Source organism: Oncorhynchus clarkii, chromosome 7 (assembly GCF_045791955.1).
Source record: "Oncorhynchus clarkii lewisi isolate Uvic-CL-2024 chromosome 7, UVic_Ocla_1.0, whole genome shotgun sequence".
Taxonomy (NCBI): Eukaryota; Metazoa; Chordata; class Actinopteri; order Salmoniformes; family Salmonidae; genus Oncorhynchus; species Oncorhynchus clarkii.
Genome location: NC_092153.1, coordinates 85,333,662 through 85,343,045, shown reverse-complemented (window position 1 = coordinate 85,343,045; position 9,384 = coordinate 85,333,662). Strand labels below are relative to the sequence as shown.

The following is a 9,384-nucleotide window of genomic DNA, read 5'->3' as shown; positions in this document are numbered from 1 at the left end:
CTATTTGTTTTTTTAAGAGAGAGAGAGAGAGGGAGAGAGAGAGAAGGAATGGGAGGTGCATCTTGAGTTGACAGCAAGCCCCAAGCCTGATGGAGAGGAGAGGGGGAGAGAGAGAGGGGGAATGGGAGGTGCATCTTGAGTTGACAGCAAGCCCCAAGCCTGATGGAGAGGAGAGGGGGAGAGAGAGAGGGGGAATGGGAGGTGCATCTTGAGTTGACAGCAAGCCCCAAGCCTGATGGAGAAGAGAGGTGTGAGTGGATTATGACGTTGAGTTATTTATTATGAGTTGTTTGTTCAGGAAAATAAACACAATTGAGCACTTTATATGTTTAATTGTTTTTGTATGATGTTTTCTGCTTAAAGTGGTCCTAAAACTGAGCACATACGACTTTTACTGGTTTATATGAAATTATCGCAGCAACAAAAAAACATTGTGAAGTGTGTCGCAGAATTTCAGAAAAGCTGCCGAAAAATCAAGCATTTTTGGCTGCAGAAATTCAGAAAAAATGTTGCGAAATCCTGGAGGGACTGCCTTTTGTTCTTTAGATACGGACGATATCAACACCATACCACTCCTGGTTACTATGACTACACGATATCAACACCATACCACTCCTGGTTACTATGACTACACGATATCAACACCATACCACTCCTGGTTACTATGCCTACACGATATCAACACCATACCACTCCTGGTTACTATGACTACACGATATCAACACCATACCACTCCTGGTTACTATGACTACACGATATCAACACCATACCACCATACCACCATACCACTCCTGGTTACTATGCCTACACGATATCAACACCATACCACTCCTGGTTACTATGACTACACGATATCAACACGATATCAACACCATACCACCATACCACTCCTGGTTACTATGACTACACGATATCAACACAATATCAACACCATACCACCATACCACTCCTATGTCTAAGTTAACGTAAGTTCAATCACCAAGATCTGAGTGCATCTCCTCAGTTTCATTTAGTAGTACAATACAATCCACGTTGCATTTTATCGTGTGCGAATTTCTATCTGTGATGTTTAAATGTCTTAGAGAACGATCATTTCCAGCAGATCTCCTTGCTGAGAGTGGCGTTGATCATGCACTGCTTCTCCTGGGGTGAGCCTGATGTTTCGCGTGTTACGCCTCATGTCTCTAAAACATGGGGAAAAGGAGACAATGTCAACTTTCGATGCATCTACTAATCCAATGTTTTACGCTGTTGTATCATACTCGATGAATTATTGATCTGTCCGTCCCTCGGCTTGAACCTCTACAACTGGATCACACTGGCACCGGATGTCACTGTTGTTGGACTGGAAAACAAAGACACATTTTGTCAGTGGTAGGTATTTTTCCAATGCTGTATCACCATCTTTATCTGGACGGAAAAAGCATTGGACAATGTGACAACTGGTCACTCAACATCCAATCCTCATGCCTCATTGTTTAGTTCCTGTTTCCCAATCAACAGTCCGGATCTTCCTCTTCTGCCTTCTGGCGGATGAACGGCCTTTTCTGGTAAATACAGGGACATTTCTCTTTCCCACCCGGAAACTGGCAGCTGCAGAGTGTTGTAACTAGGTTTCCGGTACACCCATCTGAAAGACACATTTGTTATTTACTTTGACTAGCTAGCTAAGTTGATTACTAAAATGGTAACAACAACGTCTGAAAGGGACTGGCATGCAGGGATGGAACATAAGGACACTGGCCAGCCGACGACGATTTCTACATTCTGGTCATAAATCTGTGACATGCGATGTTTGTAAAGGCAAAATTTCACAGCTGTGTCAGGCTAGTTTGGCACATTGTCTACTATCCAGTCTGAAAATTACTAGCCTCGGGCTAGATTAATTTCCATCCCTGCTGACATTTCGATCTGACTGCACAGGTAATTTGATTAGTCATGAACAACAGATGCGGCCGTGGAACAAAACAGTTTTTGTGTTTTGTATGGGGAAAACATTGAGCCCACAAGTCCTTTGTGAGCTAGCTAACCAACTTTAGCTATTGTAGCTAACTAGCCAACCAAGGTGCCTAACTAGCTAGCCCACAAGGCAATATTTAGCTAGCTAGTTAACATTAGCTCACCATTCGTGTAGTCAGACTTTTCTAAGTGGTGACATACTAGCTAACCAACTAACCTTGCCATGATGCCCGCCTAACGTTAGTTAGCAAGTCTGACTACATGAACGGTGAGTTAACATTAACTAGTGAGTTAAATATCCCTTCTCTGGTGGGCTAACGGTAGCTAGCATGTCACCATGTAAAAAAGTAGCAGGCTAGCTCACTGAAGACTTGTCAATATAAAATGTCACAACAGTCATGCTTCTAGCCTATGCTGGTTTTCTTTTTACTTGTAAAGAAGGTAATGTATGTTGTACATGTAACTACAGTTGGTGGTTAACTAGCTAAGCACCATGTTAACCACAGATCTTTGACTTAACCAAAATGCCTTGTTAGTAACTAGCAAACGGGGCTTATTTTATCACAGCGATGCCTCTCACTTACAAAGGCTGGAAAACAATCAAATCAGAGTAGATAGCACAGTACGATCCTTGCTTCTGATCGACGGAGAGACCTAAGGTTAACAAGTTCGCTACAAAGGCAGAGGGAAATAAATAAAAAAATGTTTTTTTTTAAACATGTTAAGATAGCTAGCTAGGTAATTTGAAAAATGCTAAAACAACACCACACAAGAAACACAATATCAATTATTTACAGGAGAAACTAAAAAGGCTATAATATCTATACTACTTGCTAGGGTATTTGATACTTGTCGATGAGTTTGCATGGAGAAATTTGCCTTGAGGGATGACATCAAAGCTTGTGACAAGATGTGTAGTTCTGTGTTAGCCACATTAGCGGCTAATTAGTCTTGTTTTTAGGGGCTAATTACAGACGAATATATAAAGTTACTTTGTCCGATAGAGATTTGCGAGGTTATCAAAACGCCACGCCGGGGTAAGGCTACGCGAAACACAGACCTTATATGAAGTAGTTATAAAATCCCCTAAGGAAAAATGAATGGTAAAAGAACGATTGGAACCATTTCCGGGATTTACTGCTAGGTTTTATTGGTAGTATGATTCATAGTATGATGTCGGAGACGGTACAGACACCTGGATTCTTTATACATTGCGCCGACAGGAATAAACATCTCTCTGGGAAGAAGAAGAAGAAGGGGGTGTATGTTTCATGATTAATGACTCATGGTGTAATTGTAACAACATACAGGAACTCAAGTCCTTTTGTTCACCTGACTTAGAATTTCTCACAATCAAATGCCGATCATATTATCTCCCAAAATAATGATCCTTAGTTATTGTCACAGCCGTGTATATCCCCCTCAAGCCGATACCACGATGGCCCTCAAGGAATTTCACTGGACAATGCAAACTGGAAACCACATATCCTGAGGCTACATTTATTATAGCTGGGGATTTTAACAAAGCAACTTTGAGAACAAGGCTTCCTAAATTCTATCAGCATATTGACTGTAGTACTCGTGCTGGCAAAAATCTGGATCACAGCTACTCTAACTTCTGCGATGCATACAAGGACCTCCCCCACACTCCCTTTGGAAAATATGACCATGACTCCATTTTGCTCCTCCCTTCCTGTAGGCAGTAACTCAAACAGGATGTACCCGTGTTAAGGTCTATTCAACGCTGGTCTGACCAATCGGAATCCATGCTTCAAGATTGTTTTGATCACGTGGACTGGGACATGTTCTGGGTAACCTCAGAGAATAATATCGACATATACGCTGATTCGTGAGTGAGTTTATAAGAAAGTGCATAGGAGGAGATGTTGTACCCACTGTGACTATTAAAACCTACCCTAACCAGAAACCGTGGATAGATGGTGGCATTCGCGCAAAACTGAATTTAACCATGGAAAAGTGACTGGGATTATGGCCGAATACAAACATTGTAGTTTTTCCCTCCAAAGGCACAAACAAGCGAAATGTCAGTATAGAGACAAAGTGGAGTCGCAATTCAACGGCTCAGACACGAGACGTACAGTATGTGGCAGGGTCTACAGAAAATCATGGACTACAAAAATAAAAACCAGCCACGTCACGGACACCAACGTCTTGCTTCCAGACAAACTAAACACCTTCTTCGCCCGCTTTGAGGATAATACAGTGCCACCGACGCGGCCAGTACGAAGGACTGTGGGATCTCCTTCTCCATGGCCAATGTGAGTAAGACATTTAAACATGTTGACCCTCGCAAGGCTGCCGGCCAAGACGGCCCAGAGCATTCGAAGACCAGCTGGCTGGTGTGTTTACGGACATATTCAATCTCTCTCGATCCCAGTCTGCTGTCCCCACATGCTTCAAGATGGCCACCATTGTTCCTGTACCCAAGGAAAAGGTAACTAAACTAAATTACTATCGCCCCGTAGCACTCAATTCTGTTATCATGAAGTGCTTTAAGAGGCTAGTCAAGGATCATATCACCTCACCTCACCTGTCACCCTGGACCCACTTCAATTTTCTTACCGCCCCAATAGGTCCACAGACGATGCAATTGCCATAACACTGCACACTGCCCTATCCTATCTGGACAAGAGGAATACCTATGTAAGAATGCTGTTCATTGACTTCAGCTCAAAATTCAACACCATAGTACCCTCCAAGCTCATCATTAAGCTAGAGGCCCTGGGTCTCAACACCGCCCTGTGAAATTGGATCCTGGACTTCTTGACGAGCCGCTCCCAGGTGGTGAAGGCAGGAAACAACATCTCCACTTCGCTGATCCTCAACACTGGGGCCCCACAGGGGTGCGTGTTCAGCCCCCTCCTGTACTCCATGTTCAACCATGACTGTGTGGCCATGCACGCCTTCAACTCAATCATCAAGTTTGCAGATGACACAACAGTCGTAGGCTTGATTACCAACAACAACGAGACAGCCCACAGGGAGGAGGTGAGGTCATTCGGAGTGTGGTGTCAGCAAAACAACCTCTCACTCAATGTCAACAAAACAAAAGAGATGATCGTGGACTTCAGGAAACAGCGGAGGGAGCATCCCCCTATCCACATCGACGGGACAGTAGGTGGAGGAGGTGAAAAGTTTTAAGTTCCTCGGCATACACATCACGGACAAACTGAAATGGTCCACCCACACAGACAGTGTGGTGAAGAAGGTGCAACGGCGCCTCTTCAACCTCAGGAGGCTGAAGAAATGTGGCTTGTCACCTAAAACCCTCACAAACTTTTACAGATGCACAATTGAGAGTATCCTGTCGAGCTGCATCACCAACTGGTTCGGCAACTGCACCGCCCACAACCGCATGGCTATTCAGAGGGTGGTGCGGTTTGCACAACGCATTACCGGGGGCAAACCACCTGCCCTCCAGGACACCTACAGCACCTGATGTCACAGGAAGGCCAAAAATATTTTCAAGGACAACAACCACCCGAGCCACTGCCTGTTCACGCCGCTACCATCCAGAAGGCGAGGTCAGTACAGGTGCCTCAAAGCTGAGACCGAGAGACTGAAAAACAGCTTCTATCTTTAAACAGCCATCACTAACAGAGAGGCTGCTGCCTACATACAGACTTGAAATCATTGGCCACTTTAATAATGTTTACATATCTTGCATTACTCATTTCATATGTACAGTGCCTTGCGAAAGTATTCGGCCCCCTTGAACTTTGCGACCTTTTGCCACATTTCAGGCTTCAAACATAAAGATATAAAACTGTATTTTTTTGTGAAGAATCAACAACAAGTGGGACACAATCATGAAGTGGAACGACATTTATTGGATATTTCAAACTTTTTTAACAAATCAAAAACTGAAAAATTGGGCGTGCAAAATTATTCAGCCCCTTTACTTTCAGTGCAGCAAACTCTCTCCAGAAGTTCAGTGAGGATCTCTGAATGATCCAATGTTGACCTAAATGACTAATGATGATAAATACAATCCACCTGTGTGTAATCAAGTCTCCGTATAAATGCACCTGCACTGTGATAGTCTCAGAGGTCCGTTAAAAGCGCAGAGAGCATCATGAAGAACAAGGAACACACCAGGCAGGTCCGATATACTGTTGTGAAGAAGTTTAAAGCCGGATTTGGATACAAAAAGATTTCCCAAGCTTTAAACATCCCAAGGAGCACTGTGCAAGCGATAATATTGAAATGGAAGGAGTATCAGACCACTGCAAATCTACCAAGACCTGGCCGTCCCTCTAAACTTTCAGCTCATACAAGGAGAAGACTGATCAGAGATGCAGCCAAGAGGCCCATGATCACTCTGGATGAACTGCAGAGATCTACAGCTGAGGTGGGAGACTCTGTCCATAGGACAACAATCAGTTGTATATTGCACAAATCTGGCCTTTATGGAAGAGTGGCAAGAAGAAAGCCATTTCTTAAAGATATCCATAAAAAGTGTTGTTTAAAGTTTGCCACAAGCCACCTGGGAGACACACCAAACATGTGGAAGAAGGTGCTCTGGTCAGATGAAACCAAAATTGAACTTTTTGGCAACAATGCAAAACGTTATGTTTGGCGTAAAAGCAACACAGCTGAACACACCATCCCCACTGTCAAACATGGTGGTGGCAGCATCATGGTTTGGGCCTGCTTTTCTTCAGCAGGGACAGGGAAGATGGTTAAAATTGATGGGAAGATGGATGGAGCCAAATACAGGACCATTCTGGAAGAAAACCTGATGGAGTCTGCAAAAGACCTGAGACTGGGACGGAGATTTGTCTTCCAACAAGACAATGATCCAAAACATAAAGCAAAATCTACAATGGAATGGTTCAAAAATAAACATATCCAGGTGTTAGAATGGCCAATTCAAAGTCCAGACCTGAATCCAATCGAGAATCTGTGGAAAGAACTGAAAACTGCTGTTCACAAATGCTCTCCATCCAACCTCACTGAGCTCGAGCTGTTTTGCAAGGAGGAATGGGAAAAAATGTCAGTCTCTCGATGTGCAAAACTGATAGAGACATACCCCAAGCGACTTACAGCTGTAATCGCAGCAAAAGGTGGCGCTACAAAGTATTAACTTAAGGGGGCTGAATAATTTTGCACGCCCAATTTTTCAGTTTTTGATTTGTTAAAAAAGTTTGAAATATCCAATAAATGTCATTCCACTTCATGATTGTGTCCCACTTGTTGTTGATTCTTCACAAAAAAATACAGTTTTATATCTTTATGTTTGAAGCCTGAAATGTGGCAAAAGGTCGCAAAGTTCAAGGGAGCCGAATACTTTCGCAAGGCACTATATATACTGTATTTTATACCATCTATTGCATCTTTCCTATGCCGCTCTGACATTTCTCATCCATATATTTATATGTACATATTCTTATTCCATTCCTTTACTTAGATTGATATGTATTAGGTAGTTGTTAGGGAATTTTTAGATTACATATTAGATATTACTGCACTGTCAGAACTAGAAACACAAGCATTTCGCTACACCTGCAATAACATCTGCTAACCATGTGTATATGACCAATACAATTTGATTTGATGATACACAGTAGGAAGCGCTTCAAAAGGAAGGAACACCCCAATCAGGCACGCAAAACGGTCTTGAGTGACAACAAATCTGCCCAATCAGCTGATTCGCTTTCCATACACCCACCCTTTCGACACACCCACTCGCCCATACTCCGGTCGCCATATTGGCCTGCAGCTAACCAAACTTGAAGGAGAATTGCCGCGTTCACAACCCCTGGGAACTCGGAAATCTCACTTCCGATTTCAGAGCGTTCAAAACACCTGGATACTCGGGGAAAAATCGAGCTCCAACTTGGAAAAATAGTTTGAAAGGTCATCCAAATTGGGATTTCAAGTCGGAAACTCGGGCATCTTCCTAGAGCTCCGTCCTAAAGATCACTGGCGTCATGATTTGACCTTATTTTTCCCGAGTTCCCAGTTGTTTTGAACGCAGAAAATTTCAGCAGGCGTCATATCTCGTGCCATGACGTCATCAGAGGAGCCCCTCCTTGTGTGATGTCGCATTCATGACAACTTGGGAACTTTGAACTCGGAAATCCCCAAAATACGAATTTCATGGCAACTGGAAACTCGGAAAAAAAAACGAGTTACGACTGGGAAAAGTAGTTTTTTAACAGTCATCCAACTCGGAAACTCTGGTATTCCTTGAGCTCCAACTTTCCTACCTAAAGATCACTGAAGTCACGATATTACCTCGTTTTTTCAGAGAACTCAGTAGTCTTGAACGCACCATAACTATTATCGGAAAGTCGGGGATTGTGAGTGTGTGTGCACTCTGATGTCTTGAGTTTTTGTGTTTTCTTAATTTAAGTCAGTTTTTTTTTTTTAACCTTACGCCGTAACGTGTTGAAATATAACTTCGCAGTTAGTGCCATAGTTGTTCATTAACCTACACAATTTGAAACGGCTTGAAATCTGTTTGAATCTACCTGGAATAGGCGGACGGACCACCGAGATGGATTTCAGCTAACGTTAGCTTAGCCTAAAGCAGCTAACTAACCGGGCTAATTTATTTAGCCACTTCAACCTGGACTATAACGTTATCGTGAACACTTTGTTTTTAGCGAACTTATTTTCAAACTCGCTGTCCTTTTTTTTGTTGTTGTTGAGGATCCAACTTCACTTTCAGAAGCCAACTACCTACCTGTAACCCAGGAAGGAGAGACCGACAGAGAGAGAAGAAAAGTGCTGTCATTGTCTGGTTGAGCTGACCCAATATGATGTCCAACACCGGGACCCAGCCTCTGTTCCCCCCGACCCAGGGCCCAGCTAACCCGGCGGGCCAACCTAACCCGCCCTCTTCGGGTCACCTCTCACAGTTTCATGTGAAACCGACCCTACAGATCAAGAAGAACGCAATAACGGACGAGTACAAAGTGACCAGTCAGGTACTGGGACACGGCATCAATGGAAGGGTGCTGGAGATCTTCCACAAGAAAAGCGGAGACAAATACGCCCTCAAGGTAATATCATAGATTAACGGGGAAGTTTGTTATACATATCTAGTAGTCTGTTGGATAAGAAGTTATTTTAGCTACACTTTCAATGTCCCGCTATAGTTTTGTTGAAACAGTGCGACTTGGTCATGTATTTATTTTTTGACAGAGTAACTAACTGACATGTTTGCTGTAACAATCAACATTTTAAATATAGGTGTGTTGAGAACAAAGGCTGCGTTCCCTCTCGTTATTCTCTCCTGTCTGTTAACCGTTTATTTAACTAGGCAAGTCAGTTAAGAACACATTCTAATGATTGATCAGCAGACAGAATGATGGGCAGCAGATCTGATAGGCCTTATTGATCACTCCGCTCTCTCTATACTGCTGTGATGTCATCACTGTACTATACGCTGGGCTG

General features: G+C 43.2%; 1 protein-coding gene and 1 long non-coding RNA gene across 4 annotated transcripts in view; one reads left to right on the top strand and one right to left on the bottom strand.

Moving 5' to 3' along the window:
• Positions 1 to 552: 552 nt before the first annotated feature.
• On the bottom strand, positions 553 to 8,854 carry LOC139413944 (uncharacterized). The gene is made up of 3 exons (XR_011634856.1): positions 8,672 to 8,854; positions 2,544 to 2,631; positions 553 to 1,630 (listed from the first exon to the last, which is right to left on the bottom strand). It is a non-coding gene; the product is annotated as an uncharacterized lncRNA (long non-coding RNA).
• LOC139413943 (MAP kinase-activated protein kinase 2-like) overlaps positions 8,039 to 9,384 on the top strand; it is a 56,689-nt gene continuing 55,343 nt past the window's right edge. Inside the window, exon 1 of one of the 3 annotated variants that reach the window (XM_071161832.1) lies at positions 8,039 to 8,990. In XM_071161832.1, coding sequence (XP_071017933.1) covers positions 8,745 to 8,990 — 246 coding nt within the window. In that variant the 5' untranslated portion in view covers positions 8,039 to 8,744. The remainder of the gene's footprint in view (positions 8,991 to 9,384) is intronic. The other 2 variants (XM_071161834.1, XM_071161835.1) reach the window with 2 other exon arrangements.